The sequence below is a fragment of the Hyperolius riggenbachi genome, chromosome 9, assembly GCF_040937935.1.
Source record: "Hyperolius riggenbachi isolate aHypRig1 chromosome 9, aHypRig1.pri, whole genome shotgun sequence".
Taxonomy (NCBI): Eukaryota; Metazoa; Chordata; class Amphibia; order Anura; family Hyperoliidae; genus Hyperolius; species Hyperolius riggenbachi.
Window position 1 is genome coordinate 111,589,941 of NC_090654.1, and position 22,121 is coordinate 111,612,061.

The window sequence follows — 22,121 nt, forward strand, 5'->3', positions numbered from 1 at the left end:
TTTAATGCTCTTAGATTGCCATTTACAAGGGAAGTTTAATTTGAGTAGTGACACCGACTCCTGTGGAATATTCAAAGGCAAGGCCTCAGTTTTATCTGTATTAATTTTAAAGCCCGATATTTTCTCAAACAAGACTTTCAGAAGATTCGGAAGGGAAATATGTGGCTGGGTCAAAGTAAGCAGGACATCATCTGCGAACAGCGATAGTTTGTATTCTGCCTCTCCAACTTCAACTCCCGAATATTCGGGTTAGCTCTTATGGCCTGGGCAAGGGGCTCTATACTTAATGCAAATAGCAACGGTGAAAGGGGACACCCCTGCCGTGTACCATTTTTAATCAGAAAAGAATTTGGGGGCGCATATGGGAGTTTCAGGACCGCCCTAGGACCTAAGTACAGAGAGCGTATTGCTGTAAGGAATGGGCCTCTGAAGCCAAATACTTCCAAAGTTTTAAATAAGAAGGGCCAGGAAAGGCGGTCGAAAGCCTTCTCCACATCCAGACTTAGGAGCAAAGAAGGCTCCCGACCGCGTCCCATCAGTTCAACTAGATCGAAAGTTCTCCGTGTGTTGTCTCCCGCCTGGCGGTTTTTCACACATCCGACCTGATCCCAAAATACCAAGGATGGCAGGATGTCATTCAGCTGATTTGCTAAAACCTTAGTAAATATTTTCAGGTCAGAGTTCAACAAGGCAATAGGTCGATAACTCTGAGACTGCTGAGGATCCTTACCCTCCTTGGGTATAACTGTAATAAATGAGCTCTGAAGGGAATCCGGGAGAGGTTTTCCCTGTAAAAATGAATTAGTCAGAACCACCAAGCGAGGAGACAGAACCGAAGAAAATTTCTTATAATAGATATATGGAAAGCCGACCGGGCCTGGGAATTTTTTATTGGGTAAGGATTTTAAAACCTCTAAGATTTCTTCCAATGTTATTGGGTCATTCAGTAATTTCAGTTGTTCCTCTGATGATGTAGGGAGAGATAATGTCGAATGGAAATCTGTTATCTTAACAGAGTGTCTTTCCTGAGATAGAGGTTGCGGCAAATCATACAACTGCATAATACTGTGTAAAAATTTCAGAAATTTTAAAGGGGTCAGTGGTCGAGGTACCATCGGGTAATCGCAAAGAATGCACCATTTGCATGCTCTGCTGTTGTCGGAGCTTCCTAGCTAAGAGGGTATAGGGTTTATTCCCCTTGTCGTAATAGTGCTGTTTTAGTCAAGTTAAGGCTTTCTCCACTTGAGAGATTTCTATATATTGCAATCTGATAGGGAGTCCACACTTCCCAGTGACACATCTGACTGATCACGTGGTGGGCACTTTATAAGAGAAGACAGGTTCAGAATTTTAAGATCATTACACTGTATTTCAAAGTAATATAACTCAACAAGAATCCGCCAGGAATATTCCTTATGCAGAATCAACTCTCAGTAACTAAACATTCCGCCGAGCTGCACTTGCCGGTAATAAAGATGTTGCTGCCGGTTATAAACTGCAGAATGTAAATCAGGATGAGGAAAGATTTTACAATGGGCAAACACCGATTAAATACAGCAATTAATAAAATGAATATTGTAAAACAAAATAAGCTATTTTATTCATTACGTTATTTTCACTACAGTTCCTCTTTAATGATTCCCCCTGTGGTTGTCCTAATTATAATCTTACTAATGCAAATGGGAGGACAGCAGATTGCAAACTCAATTGTGCCATTGATATTCTGCCTGCTAAAGTTTGCATGAACCCACTGTGCACACCAACTGTTTAAGCATTTTTATTTAGAGGTGAAAATAAACCTAACAGTACTTCACCATACGGCTAAGCTTTACTATCCTTGTATGTATCAAACATCTTGCTATATGACCTCCAGGCTGAGACCACTAATAGGGACTGATTAACCCTCGGCATCCCAGAGGTTTATAGAAAAATCCATGCCATATCTGACCAGTTTGTGTGGTGAAACATTTGAGGAGTGCTGGGTGGCAGTGGTAGTGAGGACTGCCCAGTGGAACTAGACATTTGTGGATAAACCATTTTAAGAGCTGGATTGACTGTTTATATAATTATGATGATACCAACCCGCATTTAGTTAGTGATGTGGTCCCAAGAAGAGGCGGTCAATTACACAACATCAGATGTGGCATGCGTGCAGATTTCACTGAATGCATCTTGGAATTGGGCCAGTCAACTGAACATCCTCTCAATTTTCATTGGCCCAATTCTAAACTGCATAAAATGTATATAATAGCTGGAATTATTACCACCCAGCGGTGTCTACCAGGACAACACAGCATATTCCCTTTACCTCCTTGTTTTCAGTTTGAAGTGAAGTCATGTTACATCCTTTTGGAATGAGGAAGTGTGAACAAACATATGCATTGATGGAAGAAAGTTCCTGCCCCCCTCGTTCAATGCAAATTAGTGCATGGGATAAATATAAAGGGAACTTCCTTGCCTCGCTCGTGTGACTAGGACAGCCCAGGTGATGGTTATATAATTGGGAATTTTCCAGTCTGTTGTGTCTATTCAATTACAGGTGTGGGTCTTTAAGCTCATATGCATTCTGTATGTACCCCTATTGAAGCCCCAGCAGGTAGTACATGTTGGGTTTTAGGTTGCACTATACACAACAATTTATGTAAAGAATTTGTGGGATTATTGAGCCATTAAAAGGACCTCTCCCGCAAAAAAGGAAGCAGTTACAATTTGACAGAACAGGCTTTGGACTGGTCCATCTACTCGGGGGATTTTCTTTGTTTTCAAAGCATTTCCTCAATGGAAGTGGCCAAGTCTAACTGACAACTTAGTGCGTAAGTGAGCAGGGAGGCTGGCTGGTGTCTATTTTGACAGTTAAACTGCCGTAGAGGAAATTCTGTTGAAAACAAAAGCCTGAGAATCCCCCATGATGAGATATATCAGTCCAAAACCTGTTGGTTCTGTCAGATTTTAAAGGACTACTATCGCAAAAAAAAAAAAGGAGGCAGTTAAAATCTGACAGAACCGACAGGTTTTGGGCCAGTCCATCTCCGCATGGGGTATTCTCATTGTTTTCTTTTTTACAGCATTTCCTGAACAGCAGTTGCAAAGTCTAACTAAAAAAATAGTGTGCAAGTGAGTAAGAAGGCTGGCTGGTATCTTACTATTTTGGAAGTTAACCACTTCGCCGCCCGGGTACAGTATATCTACGCTCCTTTGCACTTCAGTTCCCCACCCGGAGCGTAGATATACGCACCCCCCACCGCTGCCGCCGCTGTCCGCGCTCCCGCGATCATGCACGCCGCTGCCCGCTCACCCGGAGATCAATGAACGGGAAAATACATTCCCGTTCGTTGATCTCTGCCCCTGCAATGATCAGCATGCTTCTACGAGAAGCAGCCGATCATTGTAAAAAAACTCAGGTTCCCAGCCTCCCTTCCTGCAAGCGTCCTTCCGACGCTTGTAGGACACCTGTAAAAAAAATGTGGCCATCTTATGGCCAAAAATTAATACTACACCCAAAAACATTTTTCACATACAAATAAATTATTATCACTATTAATTTTAACTCATTAACTCCCACACTCCCCAATTGTTATCAATAATTTTTTTTTGTAATATTAAAATAAAAAAAAATTACAATTAAAAAAAAAAAAACTTAAATTGTTACCTTAGGGACTGCACTCTTTAAATATTTATATCAAGAGGGTATAACACTGTTACTTTATAAATTATGGGCTTGTAATTAGGGATAGACGCAAAACTGAAAAAAATGCACCTTTATTTGCAAATAAAATATTGGCGCTAAACATTGTGATAGGGACATAATTTATACGGTGTAATAACTGGGACAAATGGGCATATAAGTTACATGGATTTTAATTATAGTAGCATGCATTATTTAAAAACTATAATGGCGGAAAACTGAAAAATAATGTTTTTTTTCCAAATGTTTTCCTATTTTACCATTAAAACACATTTAGAATAAAATAATTCTTGGCATAGTGTCCCACCTAAAGAAACCCTAATTGGTGGTGAAAAAAACAAGATATAGTTCATTTTATTGTGATAAGTAATGATAAAGTTATGGGCGAATGAATGTAAGGAGTGCTGAAAGGAGAAAATTGCTCGGATGCTGAAGGGGTAAAACCCCTCAGTTGTGAAGTGGTTAAACTTTTGTTCAGGAAATGCTATTGAAAACAAAGAAAACTGAGAATCCCCCATGAGGAGATGGACTAGTCCAAAACCTGACAGTTCTGTCAGATTTTAACTGCCTATGTTTTCGCAATAGTGGTCCTTTAACTGCTTACTTTTTTGCTGGAGTGGTCCTTTAAGATTCTCATCATTTCTCACATTAACCTCCCTGGCGGTAAGCCCGAGCTGAGCTCAGGCTATGCCGCGCAGGAGGATTTCTCAGGCCCTGCTGGGCCGATTTGCACACTTTTTTTTTGCAACACTCAGCTAGCACTTTGCTAGCTGCGTGTGCACTCTGATTGCCGCAGCTCCGCGCCGATTAGTCGCCGCCACTCGCCGCGCATGCCCCCGCCCCCCCCCCCCCCCAGACCCTGTGCGCTACCTGGCCAATCAGTGCCAGGCAGCGCTGAGGGGTAGATCGGGACTCCCAATGACATCACGACGGGGGAAGCCCTCCAGGAAATCCCGTTCTCTTGAACGGGATTTCCTGATCGGAGATCGCCGGAGGCAATCGAAGAGGGAGGGGGGATGCCGCTGCACAGCGGCTATCATGTAGCGAGCCCTGGGCTCGCTACATGATTTCAAAAAATTAAAAATTAAAAGAAAAAAAACTACTCTGCTGCCCCCTGGCGGTTTTTAATAGACCGCCAGGGAGGTTAATGGGCCACTTACACTCAAGCATTCCCGCATCAATTGCAAATAATAGTGAGGTTTTCTCATCCTCACATCTCTGCTGCCTGTGTGACACTTGTTGATCTACTGGCCCCAGCCTTATATTTATACACTGCAGAGTATGATTACTGCAGTCAGCACCTTTACTAAGATTTTTTTCAGGACTTTGTGAATTGAAAGATGTGAATGTGAATATTCTCAGCACTGGTCACTTTAGTTAGACACACAGTTGGACTAATCATATCCACCTGTGGGAGTTGGAATGTGCAATGAATCACTTTCTGGCACCAATTACTTTAATTGTAATTGAATAATATAAGGTTAGCTAGCTTGTTTTTCCCCAGCCTTGTGGGTTGCTTACACTCATGAATTGGCAGGCTAGCTGACTAGGATGGTAAATATACTGAGTGTATTTTTTACCCTCTGATTTGTTGTTTATCTAGTGGTCATCTATGTACAGCAGATGAGTTGAGCTGAAAGGAGTATTGGCTGTGCATAGGAAAGTGGTGTATGATTTTCTGCATGTCACTTTAGACCAGGAGTGTCCAAACTTTGTAGGCCAAGGGTCATATCGCTGTTGAGAGTGCTAGGGGGTTGAACTAGTGAAATTAAACACAATTTTTGTTGATTGCAGTTAGGTACAATATACCACTATATAACATTCCCTTGGGAAATTACCAATATACCGTGTGTAGTTAGCATAGTGGCAGCGGCAAATCAGTGGCTGCTACTACAGTGGTGGCTTCTAATCCATTCAGACCCTTCTATAGTTCTCCCATCTAATTAGCATTTTTCTAATCCATACTTAATACTTCTGCTTGACTGCTCCACCTCTCTTCTCACTGAACTGTTGCTCCTTCTTGCTACTCAGATGATCCAATTCAAATCCTAAAGGCTACGGTCACAGTGGGGTATTGCAAATCCTGAAAAAGCAGGACAGCAATGGAGGGGAAGTCGCATTACACATTATACATCTAGTACATGCACCGCGTTATGCCATTATACATGCAGTGCGTACACAGTGTTATGCAGACAGGATTTCGCAGCACTGCTAATCCAACGCTGTGAATGTACCATTACAATATAGAGTCATTGCATAGCGTTAGCTATGCTATTATATTGTCTGATGCAATGCCCCATTTTGAATTTAGCCTTACTCTAACCTACAAAGCCTCCACAGTCTGGCCTCTCCATACATATCCTCGCTAATTTCCAGAAACGACTCTACCTGCAGCCTTTACTATGTACAGATCTTTCTATCAGCTCCTCCCTCACTCATATACAGGGCTTCTTATGAGCTTCTCTTCCTCTGGAATTCCCTTCCAAAACACATTTGACACTGTCCATCCCTTTAAATATTTGAATGCATAGTTTGCATACGTAAATCAACTTTGCAGGCAAGCTTATCTATGTAACATAGATCATTCACTTTGTCCACTGAGCAAGCTCTGCTTCTCACAGAATCTACGAGTGCAAGAACTCACCGCTGATGGACATAAAGCTAAAGCTTAGTACCCTTGGGCAGATTACGGCCAGATGGATCAGGGATCTCCACCGAATGATCGTTCCCCGGGCCATCTGGCTGAATCTGCAAGCAACTGCCGCAGGTGGCATGCGTCATGAAACAATTTAACTAATTAAACGATGTTGTGCAACATCATGAAAAAAAAAAAAAAACATTTATGGGCCTTTACTCATTGCCTTATCTCTAGTCTAATTTCCTGTCCCATTAGATAGTAAACTTCCAAGAAAAGGTTTCCCTCCCTCTTGGTTTCTAGTTATTGCTGTGTGCTTAGACATTTTTTGCATTAGTCAACAATTTTGCATATACAGTAGAATCCCTTTATAGTAAACTGAGGAACTTGGAAAGGTAGTTTATGTTATCAGAAGTTTACTATATCAGAAATTGTCATATTCAAGCACGTAAAGTACTGTGCCGACACCCAGCTCTCCTGTATCCCCATGCAGAGTATGCTTCCTGATGTCAACAAACGCCCTCTCCTGTCTCCCCCAAGTCCTAAAGGAGGAGAACCAGAGTATTTCCACACTTGGGATCAGGCAGACAGAACCTTCCTCTCCAAGTCTACCATTGGCCGATACCTCAATCGGCGGGACCAGGGAAAATCCAAAGCACCGCTATTCGGCCAATCATTCAGCCTCTCTAAAAAAAAGGCAGCCAAATAAGAGAAGCCACTCACTTTAGTAATATGAGTGGGTCCGATATCTCTGGGACTTAAAGAGACTCCGTAACAAAAATTGCATCCTGTTTTTTATCATCCTACAAGTTCAAAAAGCTATTCTAATGTGTTATGGCTTACTGCAGCACTTTATACTATCACTGTCTCTGTAATAAATCAATGTATCTTTCCCCTGTCAGACTTGACGGCCTGTGTCTGGAAGGCTGCCAAGTTCTTCAGTGTTGTGGTTCTGCTATGAACTCCCCCTTCCAGGCCCCTCTATGCACACTGCCTGTGTATTATTTAGGATTAGAGCAGCTTCTCTCTTATCTTTTACAAGCTGAATAAATCGTCCTCTGAGCTGGCTGGGCTTTCACATACTGAAGAATTACAGACAAGGGCAAAGCTGTTTACAGAAGGAAACAAGCAGCCTGAAACTTCAGTGCATGAGAGATGCAGGGGGAAAGAAACACACAATGATCTCTTGAGATTCAAAAGGAAGGCTGTATACAGCCTGCTTGAGTATGGATGTATTTTCTATGTGTGGACATACTGTACATCAACCTACTTACTGTTTTGGTGGCCATTTTGTTTGTTTATAAACAAACTTTTAAAAACTGTTTTTAACCACTTTTAATGCGGCGAGGAGCGGCGAAATTGTGTCAGAGGGTAATAGGAGATGTCCCCTAACGCACTGGTATGTTTACTTTTGTGCGATAATAACAATACAGATTCTCTTTAACATGCGTCATGCCAAGTGAACAGTAAACAAAAACTTTGCACAATTCGGGTCAACAGATTTAATGAAATCGCAGCAGTCAGTTAGAAGGCGGTAATCATTGCACCATGAGGTCCATAGCAATCTCTGATGGCCGTACACAACTGATTACAATGCTGTACAGGAACTATGACTTGGCAGATCACTGGTGCAAGCATACAGAAACGGGATGTAACACGGGGTGCAGGGTGTGTATTTTCTTTCTTGAGCCACCCACTTTCCATTATAGCTGGAGACAGCATCATGAAGGGGCCAAAAAATAAGTTTACTATATCTAAAGTTTTATTATATCTGGGCTTACAATACCAGGCATTTCTCAAATACAGTTATAGGCCTGGTGCACACCAAAAACTGCTAGCAGATCCGCAAAATGCTAGCAGATTTTGAAACGCTTTTTCTTATTTTTCTGTAGCGTTTCAGCTAGCATTTTGCGGTTTTGTGAAGAGTTTTTGGTGTAGTAGATTTCATGTATTGTTACAGTAAAGCTGTTACTGAACAGCTACTGTAACAAAAACCGCCTGGCAAACCGCTCTGAAGTGCCGTTTTTCAGAGCGGTTTGCGTTTTTCCTATACTTAACATTGAGGCAGAAACGAATCCGCAATCCAAAATCTGCAGCAGCCCGGGAGTATGAGTTTCTGCAAAACGCCTCCCGCTCTAGTGTGCACCAGCCCATTGAAATACATTACACTAGCCGCGGATCCGCACCCGCAAGCGGATCGCAAACCGCAGCAGAACCGCTCTGGTGTGCACTAGGCCATAGTGTAGATTGGCCGGGCCCTGGAGAGGTAGTTTACTATACCAAAAGTTTTACAATAGCCAATTTTACTATAATAAAATTTTACTGTATTCTATTCTATTAACTCTACCCAGGTGGCAAAAATTGAGACAAGTAAATCACAGCTTCTAGTAGTCGATCACATAAACTACAAGATGTGTTAATTGTTCAGTGAGGTTTCTAAAGGCCCAGGTGAAGTTTACAAGCAATCAGGAGAATCTTTTGGCGATCATCAACAGTGAAAATCATTAGAATAGTGAACTAACTGAACGTAGAGCACGTAGTAAAGTGATCAATTACACAATAACTAGTCTTGAGTAATTACTGTATTTTTTGGACTATAAGACTCACTTTTTATCCCCAAAGAGTGTGGGGAAAAAGTCACTGCATCTTATAGTCCAAATGCAGGAGGTTCCTGACTTGTGAACGCCTGCCAATATGAACCTCCAACCCGCTGCAATGTCGGGAACTCCCCGTACTGTGCCCATGTAGAGGAGCATACAAGGGGACAAATGGAGGACACAGGGGGACACAAAGGGGCATAGAGGACGACACAAGAAGGATAGAGGAGGACACAAGAAGGATATAGGAGGACACATGGGGGACACAGGAGGACACAAGGGGAAAAAAGTAGGACACAGGGAGACACAAGAGGTACAAGGGGGCATAATACACAAAATGTCCCTTGACCATGGATGCAGCAGGTTTAGTATATATTTTTTTCCCTGGTTTTTGTCCTCTAAACCTAGGTGCGTCTTATGGTCAGGAGTGTCTTATAGTTCGAAAAATATCGGTATGCCTTTTTTTTTTCTCTATTTGAGTCAGAGCTTAAAGGTAATTATGTAAATTATAATTTATTGCGCTTATCATGAGTTTAACTCACAATATGACTATTAAAGTTCCAATAAGAAATCAAGTGATTAGAGTTGTTTATCTTCATTTAAGTGAAATCTTCGGTGTAAACAAGATGCATTATTGAGTAATCCGAGCATTAAGATAGTAATGTGTTGGTTTAAAAAAAAAAAAAAAAAAAAAAAAAAAAAAAAAAAAAATAGAAGAGATAGTAATGTGCACCAACTAAACTTAGTAAAATCCTTAAAATTGTATTTTTTATATGCCTCAGGGTAAAACTGGACGGTATTTACCCATTAGCCTGTCCACCACAGATTCAACATGATCCAGATGGCGGCTTTCTCCTCTCCCACTAACCTCCCCGTCTCCTGAGCCTAACCATAACCTCTCCTGTGCCTAACACCAACCTCCCATTTCCTGTGCCTAACACTAAGCTCCCATCTCCTGTGCCTAACACTAACCTCCCCTCTCTGATGTTCAAAACTAATTTCTCATCTCCTTTGCCTAACACTAACTTCTCCGATGCCCAACACTAATCTCTTTTGTCCGACGCCTAACACTAACCTCCTACCATGTTTCATGTGGTGTAAATAAAGACAGCACAAATGACTACTGTGCAGGAGCCATGTTATTAGCAGAAGTGCCTAACAAAAACCTCCCATCTCCTGTGCCTAACACTAACTTCCCATCTCCTGTGCCTAATACTTACCTCCTATCTCCTGTACCTAGCACTGACATCCCCTCTCCGATACCCAGCACTAACCTCCCCTCTCTGATTCCAAACACTAACCTTTCCTCATCAATGTCCAACACTAACCTTCCCTCTCCGATGCCTACCACTAACCTCTCCTCTCCAATGCCCTCACTAACTTTCCCTCTCTCATACCTACCACTAACCTTCCCTCTCCTGTGCCTAACTCTAACCTCTCCTCTGGCTTAAACTAATCTCACTTCTACCCTTCTGATACCTAACACTAACCTCCATTCTCCCCTTCCGATGCCCATCACTAACCTCCCCTCTCTGATGCCTATCAGCCAGCCGGAACAGCTGCTTCTGCCGAATCTGACACTAATACCAACTGGCCTTACTAGGGCTAAATTTATAGAAAAATCTCAAAATGAGAACAGCTCAACACAACTATGACGATCTGCTATCAAAGCAATAAAAATTGCACGGAATGTAACCCTAAAGCAAGTAAAGTCAATAATTAATTACATGTGTGAAGTAATGACTTAGCACCATTGGGCTCTGTTGAACTTCACTGAGTCTGTTCAACAAACTATAGCCTCATCAGCAATGAGGCCTGAGCATTGTGTTAACTTTGGAGAATGTAGCTCAGCAGGCCTCTTAGCAGCACAAACATTGTAAGACTGCATAATATTAATACCATTCATCATCTCACACAATAGGTGTTTTGTTTTTAATCTAAAGCAGGCAAAATGCTTTTCATTACAGCTATTTTCTAATGAAGATTCATGTAAGGTTACCTCAGAGTGCTAGTGGTGGGGGCTGCATTATTTCAGAGCAAAATATTCCTTATATATTTGGCATTTTTGGGGACAAGATCCTCTTGCATGGCGTTAATGCCCCGCGTGATACAAAGCTACGTTTTTCTTAAAAACATTTGATACAGCGCTACGGAAGATGTTGGCGCTATATAAATAAAAAATAATAATAATAATAAAACAATAGTTTTTGGTCTCTGAAGAAAGTTATTTAGCCACAACCGATAATAGTTGTATACATGCCATACCTGGGCTTCCTCCAGCCCCATCCGTACGGATCGCTCCCACGCCGCCACACATGCTCAGCCTTCTCCTGCTCCGGTACCAGGTCCCGTAACTTCAGCCAGTCTGACGCAATAGAAGTGCGCTCTTTACATATCTCCCCAGCAGCCGTCGGAGAGATATATAGAGGGCGCACTTCTCTTGTGCAGACTGGACGCGACTGGCTGAAGTTATGGGAGCCAGTCCCAGAGCAGGAGAAGGCTGAGGATGGCGGCGTGGGAGCGATCCGTGTGGATGGGGCTGGAGAAAGTCCCAGGTATGTATAAAACGTTTATTATTAGTCAGCTCTGGTTTCCTTTAACAACCTAAAAAGTTAATGACGAAATATTTTTGTATCTCAATCTGTCGAATTCACCCCGGTGAATATGTTCTGATGACAATCATCCTTTCAACAATGTCTGCTAGAGAGTGGCAGAAATTACCTAACCTCAGTGTGCACAGTGCAAGCGTGAAGAAGGAGGATGTAAATGGGCTACAAAAGCATTTCTTGGAGCTTTTGCATGACCTGAACGTTTGCATGTCTATAATGTCATAAGAACAATTTGTCATTCAAACCTCCCTGCCCAACCTATGCAGCAGAATGATTCCTTGTTCTCTAAAGATTTATATCTGATGTGTACACACCTTTAGGAGATTGCTCGGGTTACCGATAAATGATCTGACAGGGTCAGTTCACCTGGCCTCACTAGCAATTTCCAACTGGCTACAATCCAACTTTATTGTTGGCAATATCTAAAAATAAAAAACAATATTCTGTGAAAAGTATTACAGCAATTAGCTTTTCATACTCAGAAAGTAACTGTATTTGCGGCAACATTTTCAGCTACTTTCAATGTAGTTTGTTTGTGAATTTGACTATTGGGGTTAAGCCATACAGGCAACATTGTAAAGGGTTTTGTCACTTGCAGCATTCCTATAGCCACAGAAATGTAGGCCTCTTTCACAATATACAAGTTACTTCACTCAGCAATGCACGTTATGTAGATTGCAGCGTATCCAGTACATTTCAATGTCCTGGTTCCAATCATATACACTGCAATATAGCCTGGTCCCGAAACACACTGCAGGATCCATTTTCATTCACTGTAGTGAATAGGGGTAGTGTTGTATCACTGACTCATTTTGAATACAAAGCATGACCATTGTATTGTGAACAAGCTATTAGGTCTTGTTCCAGCAAAATAACTGCTAGCAACAGGCTCAGTCTATAAGTCATTAATGTCACTGTCTGCTAGTGATTTGTGGATGCATAGACATGGGCATGCCTGTTTACTGTAAATAGCTATAATACATGGGTATGGCATGTGTCTAGAGCACCCAGTTTTATAACAGCTAGGGGAGGGTTCACCATCTTTGACCCCTATCTTAGTCTAAAACCTAATTTTTTTGGGGGGGGGGGGGGGGGGGAGGGGGGGAAGAGAGATAGCGGGACAACAATTAACTGTGTGTCTGGGATGTTGGAGGAAACCCATGCAGGCACTGAAGAACAAACTTCCTGCAGATAGTATCCTGGCCTAAGAAGAGGCTAGGTAGGGGAAACCCTGATTGCAATAGGATTGGTCTGTTACCCTGCATGACTTTTCTGTAAACTCTAAACAATGTCAAAGTTTGGTTGATATCCTTTTGCTTTTGGAAAATGTAATTTAATCTGAATAAATTTGGGGAAACAACCAATGAGTACTTGTATCAGCTGGATGCACTTGTAGAAATACAGAGTTGCGTGCTGATATTTGAGAACTTCTGAAACATGGTTTTACGGTTATACTAAGGTTTTGCTTTTTGTCCTGTTCAAAAGCATCCTTCGAACAGTTTCACAAAAAAGTGGTAACAACTCCAGTGTTCTTCCCTGCCCCTTTTTACCAGTGTCTCCACACAGATGATTTTCCTGACTACCCAGCAGTCACAATGCAGCCCCCAAGCTCTCAATGGTATCAGAATCTTATTATTAAAGAGAACCCGAGGTGTGTTTAAAGAATGTTATCTGCATACAGAGGCTGGATCTGCCTATACAGCCCAGCCTCTGTTGCTATCCCAAACCCCACTAAGGTCCCCCTGCACTCTGCAATCCCTCATAAATCACAGCCGTGCTGTGAGGCTGTGTTTACATCTGTAGTGTCAGTCTCAGCTGCTCCCTGCCTCCTGCATAGCTCCGGTCCCTGCCCCCGTCTCTTCCCTCCAATCAGCAGGGAGGGAAGGGATGCAGGCGGGGACCGGAGTTCTGCAGGAGGCGGGGAGAGCAGCAGACTGACACTATAGAGATAAACACAGCCAGCTCTGACAAGCTGTTTGTCAGCAGCGTGGCTGTGATTTATGAGGGATTGCAGAGTGCAGGGGGACCTTAGGGGGGTTTGGGATAGCAACAGAGGCTGGGCTGTATAGGCAGATCCAGCCTCTGTATGCAGATAATATTCTTCACACCCACCTCGGGTTCTCTTTAAAGAACACCTGAGCTGAAAGGAATATGGAGGCTGACATGCTGATCCTCTGCCTCTAATACCTTTAGCCATAGACCCTGACCCTGGACTGAAGTCTGACTGGATTAGTTGCACACTTGTTTCAGGTGTTAAAAAAAGAAAATCAGAGGATTCACCATGCAAACTCGGTCACTGGAAAACTGGCACACTAAATATGTTGTATGTGGCAATGTCCACTATTGGCCACACCTCCTTTATGGTCACTCAGCTACTGCTTCACCTCACCTGGCTACAATCTCTAGTGAGAAAATGTCAAACTGAAGGCAATTTATTTGGTGGCGAGCATTAAGCTTAAATGTAAGCTAGTAGAGGGGGAAAAAATCCTGCTTTATAAATAGAATTTAGCCGTATAATTATGTCAAATCATTTACGCAGAGAGCCTGTACAAATTGTAATCCTGTTCACATACAAATGAAAATCTTGAGAAAATAACCTTTTATGCACCCACTCTGTTCGCTCACCATGAACAAGTGCAGACCTAGGCTAGTTTCTATGGAAATGACTGAAAGAACTCAGTGACAAACAAAGCATTTAACAAATAAATGTGCAATTTTCCAGCTAACCCTTGCTTTTTAGAGGAATTTGGGAAAAGTAGAGCTGCCAGATTTTAGCTTTTGCCTTTTTTGATTACATATTTATGGAGACACACAGCTCACGCAATGATCAAATCCAATATCTGAAACCCCGGGACTCACCTGAAATAAACCGGGGCCACAGAGTTCCTAACAATCTTTTTGAGAAAATAATTCTTCACCTATGGTGCAAATTTATGGCCCAAGCTGGTTTTAAAGTGTTTTTTCCAAAATCAAAAAGGAAAGGAAAGGCTGCACAGTCCACGAATAGCGGATTTGTTATAGCTATGTCGACTTACAAAATAAGGCTTATAAAGAAAATCTTTACTAACCTAAAGAAGTTCAGTTTAACTTACCCGGGGCCTTTTCCAGCCCCTATAGTCCTTCACTGTCCTCCCAGTGTGATCAATTCCGCTGTTATGCCCCTCCAAAAGTTGGCTGACTGAGCCCCGTCACAGGCTACTGTGTACGCATGGCATTCCTGTGGCCAGCATCGTTCTTAGCATGTGAAGTTGCAAGTTTTCCTAGCTACACAAGTGCAAAAATGACAGGGCCCCATGACAGGGCTCAGTCTGCCAGGTTTCAGAGGGAAACAGCAGCAAAAGGGATCGCACTGGGAGGCCAGCGAGGGAATACAGGGGGCTGGAAAAGCCCCGGGTAAGTTACCCTTAACTTCTTTAGGTCAGATAAGATTTCCTTTAATGTACCTGAAGTGGCCTGTGACAGGAGGAGATAAATGCAGGTACATATATTACTATTCCTACTAAGAAATTATCAGAAATCCCTTTCTGTTTTCCAGTATAGCAAAAGAAAAAAAAACGAAAAAAAAACAAAACACTGTACTGTGTTACTTGCAATAAACTGGCCACTTGGCCTAAAATCCAGGTGGAGACCCAGTCTTTTTGTTGGTGCATTTAAATTACCCCTAGGTGGATAAGGGTGATGACTGATTGACTGCCTGGTGTTGGAAATTACTGGGTTGCAGTGTTGAGACATCTTTTATTGCTTCAATCTCAATATGTAACCTTCCACATACTAATAGCCACCAGAGATTCTTCCTTTGTTCCACCCACAAGTTGTATTTTGAAAAGAAAAAAAAATGTCATCACCATGCTGAGAAAGCCCTAGCCTCAAGAACTGGAACACTTCAACTTTTCTTGGATAAAGCTCAGCCATGGTCATTACTTTTATATGAGACCACACTTTGCTTTCCATTCTAAAGTGTTTAACGAAGCTCATACTCTTGGCAAAATATAGCCTGTTTTATCCTTACACATAGTTAATGCATGTGCTTCCGTATCTTCAACTTCCATGTTTTTTTCCTCCCCCCCCCCCCCCCCATAGCATCTTATTTCCTGTTCAGAGACTCTGTTTATTGTGTTTATATGATACATGTCCACCAATATATTTGTGCAGATTTCCTTTTTTTTTCTCTCTCTCTGTTTTAAGCTGGTATATGAGAGTCCTAGTCACTACCTGCATGTGACCCCTTCTACCCAGCACACGGCTTCTCCCATTTTTTTATGGTTAATTATTATATCCCCATATTTTGAGATAATGCATTAACGTTGCAATTGTACAAGTTTGGATTCTCTCTTATTGTTATGACATGTCTATTTTCTCATTGTTTCTATTATTATGATCTTGTTCTTAGTACTATGATATGCCTTCAATGATACTTGCTCCCGGTTTATGTTAAACTTAATTAAAAAAAAAAACACGACTGAAAGCAAGAGCTGACAGCCAAGCAAGCTAAAACCTCTCAAAATCACTTTACCTCAGTTCTGTGCTGCACCAAATGATGCCCCTCCCACAGCCCCTGCATTGCATCCAACAAATTACCATACCACTCCCACACTGTTGCGCCCCACCTCATCACTCAAACTCCTGATTCTGCCAGCCAGTAAAACTGGCAAGGCCAGCAGATATGACAGCAATTCCTCCCAATCAACTTTGAAGGAATGTGGTGAATGACGCACAAGCATCATGCTTCCCTCTTCGCCGTAGAAGTGACTGCAGGAAGCTAAGTCATTGCTATGATGCAGTGATCCATCTCTAGATGACCAATAACCTGCTGGAAAATCCAGCACAGCATCATTGCTGGAAATTCAGAGACCCTGCTTAAAGCAGCACTGAAAAGGCTTGGTGTTTCTTTAACAGTTTCACAGCATCAGAACTTTGTTTTTCTTACCCAACCCTCATTTTTAGCTGCACAGAAGAAAACTGCCCGGGCATTTTCCCCCTGACGCTGTGCAAAGCATGACAGGGTTTCTGATGTTGTGCTCCTTCTGCTGTTTTAGTGCAATTTTTTTTATTTTGAAATCACAAACATTTGCCTGCTCTTTTAAAACAGGGTGGGTAAGAGATTATATTACCTATCTATCTTAATTAACATAACTAATGTAACTTAATGACAGTATGTTTGTTTAGGCTGAAGTTCCCCTTTAATATGTGAAATAAGGGGGGGGGGGGGTTGTGTGTGTGTGTGTGGGGGGGAAGGGGGGGGGGGAGGTGACCACCTTAATATTAGAGTCAGCAGGAAGGAGGAGACAAAACATTAGAAAGTGTAGATTGGCTAAATTCACTGTAAACGAAAGGAATAGGGCATGGCTTGATGTGTCCGAAAATTATGCATCTCCCTCACTGTGGGGGGGGGGGGGGGGGGGAATCATTGGTGCTGCATTTTGTCACTGTGAATAAGAAAGTCACTTTGGTTGCAGTTCTCATTTTTGTTAGCAAATTTAAAGTGAACCTGAGACAAAAGTTGTCTCAGGTTTTATACTCAAGGCCACCAGGTCCCTTGCTGTTTCCCCGGGGCTCTCCTGTCCCCCACTGGACGGCCCAGTACTCTGTCCGAATCACGCTTCATCGCACTTGACCGTTTTAGGTGCACTTTAAATCAATAAGCCATGGCATCAAAATGCATAATTATATATATATATATATATTACAAAAAGTTCTTAAGAGCTTTGTCCTCTCATTCTGCTGCTTTCTAGATTATTCTCCTCCCTTGACTGTGTGTAAAGTTGTTTTAATAGTATACACGGTTGCGTCACAAAACAACTCCTACCCACATCCAAGCAGTAGTCAGTGATGACACTTGGCACACTCCCCTTTCCCTCCTCAGAGCAACACTCAGTGTTCTCCCCAGAAATTTTTTCCAGCTGGGTGGCATAAAAAAGTAGCTGGGTGGCATGAAAAAGTAGCGGGGTGGGGCGAGATGAGAGAATGCAGGCCCGGTGCTTCTGTGCACAATTCTGCTTACAACATAGGAGGAGGTGAGCTGATAACAGCTGGGTGCTCACCAAAACTAGCCGGGTGGAGCACCCGGCTAAAAGAGCCTGGGGAGAACACAGACTAAAGGAGTGGTCACTGACCACACCTTCATGGTGGCTGAATTGAGGTCAAAGGACAGGTATATTTGACAAGACTTTTACACTGCTTCATGCCAATACTACTTTTAGACTATAGAGTGTCCATAATGCACACATTGCTAAATGTGTATTTAGCTGCACAGAACACATGAACCAAACCACTGATTGGCAAAAACGACTGACATTCCTTTACTATTGTCAGGAACACAAAGGAATGGCTGTGTTTTAAAAGGATACCTGACCTGAGGCAAAGCTACCTAAGGTAAGCACAGAAGTAGGTTTATGCTGGATCTATATACTTCTGTGCATTGCCCATTCCACCCCTCATTCCCCCAGTCCCAGTAATCACTCCTTGAAAAATGTGACTTTTGTCTTAAGTCAAACTTTCAGGCAGTAAGAGGCAAGCTTGCTGTGATGTTCCCTCCTGATATCCCCCTCTTTACTGGAGTAAATGGGGCGGGGAAGAGGAGGGATTGGGAGGGTGATGGGAGGGAACATAGTGGCAAGCCGTCTATTCCTGTGTGAAAATTTTAACTTTAACCAAAAGTCAGTTTTTTCAAGGAGTAATTACTGGGACTGGCGGGAATGAGTAGAGGAAAGGACAGCACACAGAAGTATTATTGATACATGAATATAGTACTGTGCTCATCTTAGGTAAGCTTTGCCTCGGGTCAGGTGTCCTGTATAGACTACACCTGAGATGAATAGGTGAAAATGATTTTTACTTACCCGGGGTTTCCTCCAGCCCCCTGTAGTCTTTCAGCTCCCTTATCTGCTCCTGTGAAGTCCGCAATCCAGATGGGCAGCACGCCTCCTTTATCTCACTCCCCACAGCTGGGAGTGTTCTGCGCAAGCACAGTTACAGTCGTAAACTGCACATGCACAGAATTCTGTTGGCAACTGGAGCATGATCAGGAGGTGTGCGCGGCCAGGACAACGTAGGCGCAGTAGTCCTGAACCGAGTCAACCTCACGGACTTTACAGAACTGACAGCGGCACAACCCAGGGGACCAGGAGGATAGCGAGAGAGCTGACGGGCTACAGGGGGCTGAAGGATGCCTCACAGGTAAGTAAAAACCCTTTCCTCCAGTTCATCTCAGCTACACTTTAAATGCACATACACAAGCAAGCTGTAATTAGTTTCATTTAATCCTTGCATGATATAGAGATGAACTCAATTCATCACATTTTTGACAACAGTGGAATTTCTTGTTGAATATTTTATTTATTTTAATACCGGTACATACCATACAAAATGTAAATTCATCTCCAAAATGAACTTTGTTCTTCTCCAACATTCTTTCAAGTATTTTCACTTTGTCTAAGAGCCAAGAAAAAGCCAGCAATATCTCCCGGCTTCCTTCTGTGCCATCATCGCTGAGACTGTAAAATGCAGGTCTACCATAGCCTTGAATCTGCAGAATACATTTCACGTACCTAATCTGATTATCTGGAAAGCAAAAACACAAATTGCAGTTAGCATATAAATACCGATTGTGTGCTTCAAATATCTATACTGCAACTCCAATCACAGAAATACAGGGGGTGGACAAAAATATAGAAACACCTTGCAATAAACTTCCTTTAAAATTACATGTTTACGAGAGCGTACTTTGTAGGTGGAGCCATCTTTGCATAATGCATCTACCTACATAAGCTTGTCTACACGGTGCAAACATTATTTGTTGTCAAGACAGCGTTTTCTGCATTTGTGAATTAATGTCAGAGCTGACGGAATTCCAATGTGTCTAAATTGTTGAGGCTCACAGATAGGTGCTTTTGTGGCCGAGGTGGTAAAAGCGTTGAGTCTATCACTAGATACAATATCCGATTAGGGTCCTTTTACACTATATCTGTTGCTGTCAGTTATAATTGAAATGACAACTGATGTGCAAGGTAGTGCCCATATACCAGTCCCATGGATACTGTGCTCTCATTAAGATATAGTCCCAATTTTCAAACTTCTGTGTCTTTGTTCACTCCATCCAACATAAAAATAAAGACAAAAGAAAAAACAAACAGCGTGACTCTAAAATTATTTTACACAACACCACATGTATTTTCGTATCTTGTGTGATCCCACCACACAGACGAGAATCACAGCTCATTAACCTTTATAGTGATTGCCTAATCACAGAGAGCATACACATAACAAGTGACCAAACTCCTTCACTCCACACTGCCTCCACCAAGACAGTGCATCACACGCATGGACACTTGGCCTCTCACCTTATCATAACGCTGTCAAGATTATAAGACAGCAGCAACAGCGTTTGTTTTGCTCCAGGCCTGATGCACCTCCTCAACCCTCCAGGCTTAGTACACTGTTTCCACAGCAACATTTATCCACCAGATAATTATCCTTATAACTGAAGGGAATCTTCATAGTGTAAAACCATCACTTTAATACAAAATTAAAAGTAGTGCACTCACATGATCCACTTTAAAACGAGCATATAAAATCCATTTGCCGACAGCAGTCCACGTCTTTAGGCTCCGCCCAACGTGTTTCGTACTACATACTCATCGGATCATGTGAGTGCACTACTTTTAATTTTGTGATGGTTTTACACTATGAAGATTCCCTTCTATATAATCGAACTAAATTATCCAATCGAAAAAAATTATACCATGTACGGTCACGTTTAGAGATAAATGTTTGAACATGCTACACACCTCCATAATCAATAACAGAACTTGCCAATGTTTTGCAGGAAGAGTAGAAGGAGAAGTACAAGATTCCCTTGAAGACTAAACAGGACCACCATTTCTATCCACCCCCTGTTGGACACTACTGCGCAGGGGCGCAACTACAAAGCATGGGGTTCCCCCAGCAAAACTTTGATAGGACCCCCTAATGGTCACACCCTATCCCTTGCCATCACCTTGTTACCCTCAGAGCTTGGGGACCCATCTTGCAAGGGTCATAAAACAAGTGGGCACATTGTAATGTTCACCCAAAACAAGTGTAGTGACAAAAAACACCTGATCTGAAGGATGGACCTCTTAATGGGGCCCCCTTACAACTCTGGGTCATCGCTCCCCCCCCTCCCGTGGCAACTGCTCCCCTTTAGTTACCTCCCTGCTACTGCTGTCTGTTTGACCAAGCTTAGAGCCAACAGCTTCTTAGAAATAGCTTTCATTACATCCCGAAGGGTTTATGCATAAATTCCTATACAAGTGTGCCCGCTGCACCTGCCTGACCCGATTCTCAAAGCAACGGATCACACATTTTGCTGGGCGTTTTATTGTACCCAATGTATTAGTTACTCTGTGTAATGGATAGTGGAGATACTGCCGCAACAGCAAGCGAAATCTCCGCGTCGCAGCCGGCGGTTTCCGCCGCACAGTTACATGCTGGTGCTTTGCCTGGTCCGTCTATCGCTCATAGACTAAGGGCTACGCGCGTGCGCCGAGTGAAAGGACCTTCATGCATCTAGAAGGGGAGTCAGCTGATCACTCGGTCAGCTGACTCCAGCTATGCTCAGGATTGGCTGAGTGACTGGGGCGGCGCTATGGAGCGCGTTTAGTATATATAGGACCTGCCTGTCAGTTGCTCCGTGTCTGCTGTTGCAAATGCTACGTGTTAGCACTCAGACCTAGTCAGATCCCAAAGTGTGCTAGAATCAGCTGGAGCTGGGGATCCACACTTAGCCAGATTCTGTTGATAGCTTAAAGTACTAATTGAATATTATTATTTGTTATGACCTTCTGCTAGCTTGACTATTCTTCTGCTCACTGATTCTGTACCTTTGCCTATCTGATATAGTTGCAGACTCTGCCTGATATACTACTCTGATTTAGCTTCCTGTCTCTGTACCGTCTCTGTCCGCCTGTTGCCAAACCTGCTTGTCTGACCTTCCTGTCCTCGCCAGTGAGTTAGTCAGTAGCTTCAGTACAGTCTGAATCACCTGCTCCTCAGGTGGTCGGTAGCTGCAGTACAGTCTGAATCACCTGCTGCTCAGGTGAATAGTCACTACAATATTATCTCCTCTGCCTGCTCCTCAGGTAGTAGTGCTTCAGTATAGTCTGAATCACCCGCTCCTTGGGTAATCAGTACACTTGTTCAATATACTTCTACCCGCTCCTCAGGAGATCTATTTCACTATTGTCTACATCTCCAGCTTGCTGGAGTTGGTTCTCATCTGTTATTTTGAGATATTCCCCTCTCCCAGCTCCTCTGGGAGAACAAGTATCTCTATCATTACAGTTGCACCAAGCACCTATCATTACATTGGTTGTCCTGGTACTGGCTATACTAGTATTATTGGTGATTCTGCAGATCACACATAATAGGGTATAGCATCTGTATTATTGGTGATACTGCAGATCACCAATAATCTGAGAAATCTGTTCTCGCTGACACCAATCGTTACAGAACAGCAGACCAAACATTATGGACGCACTGCGTGACCAAGTTGGAGTCCTGACCACCGCGGTAAACAATCTTCCCGGGGTGATTAATACCCAACAGACTCAGATTAC

General features: G+C 42.7%; 1 protein-coding gene across 1 annotated transcript in view; it reads right to left on the reverse strand.

The window, feature by feature from the left end:
- The window catches only part of TEDC1 (tubulin epsilon and delta complex 1), a 91,825-nt gene that overhangs the window by 38,323 nt on the left and 31,381 nt on the right, over nt 1–22,121 (reverse strand). Inside the window, exon 3 of the mRNA XM_068253340.1 lies at nt 18,884–19,086. Coding sequence (XP_068109441.1) covers nt 18,884–19,086 — 203 coding nt within the window. The remainder of the gene's footprint in view (nt 1–18,883; nt 19,087–22,121) is intronic.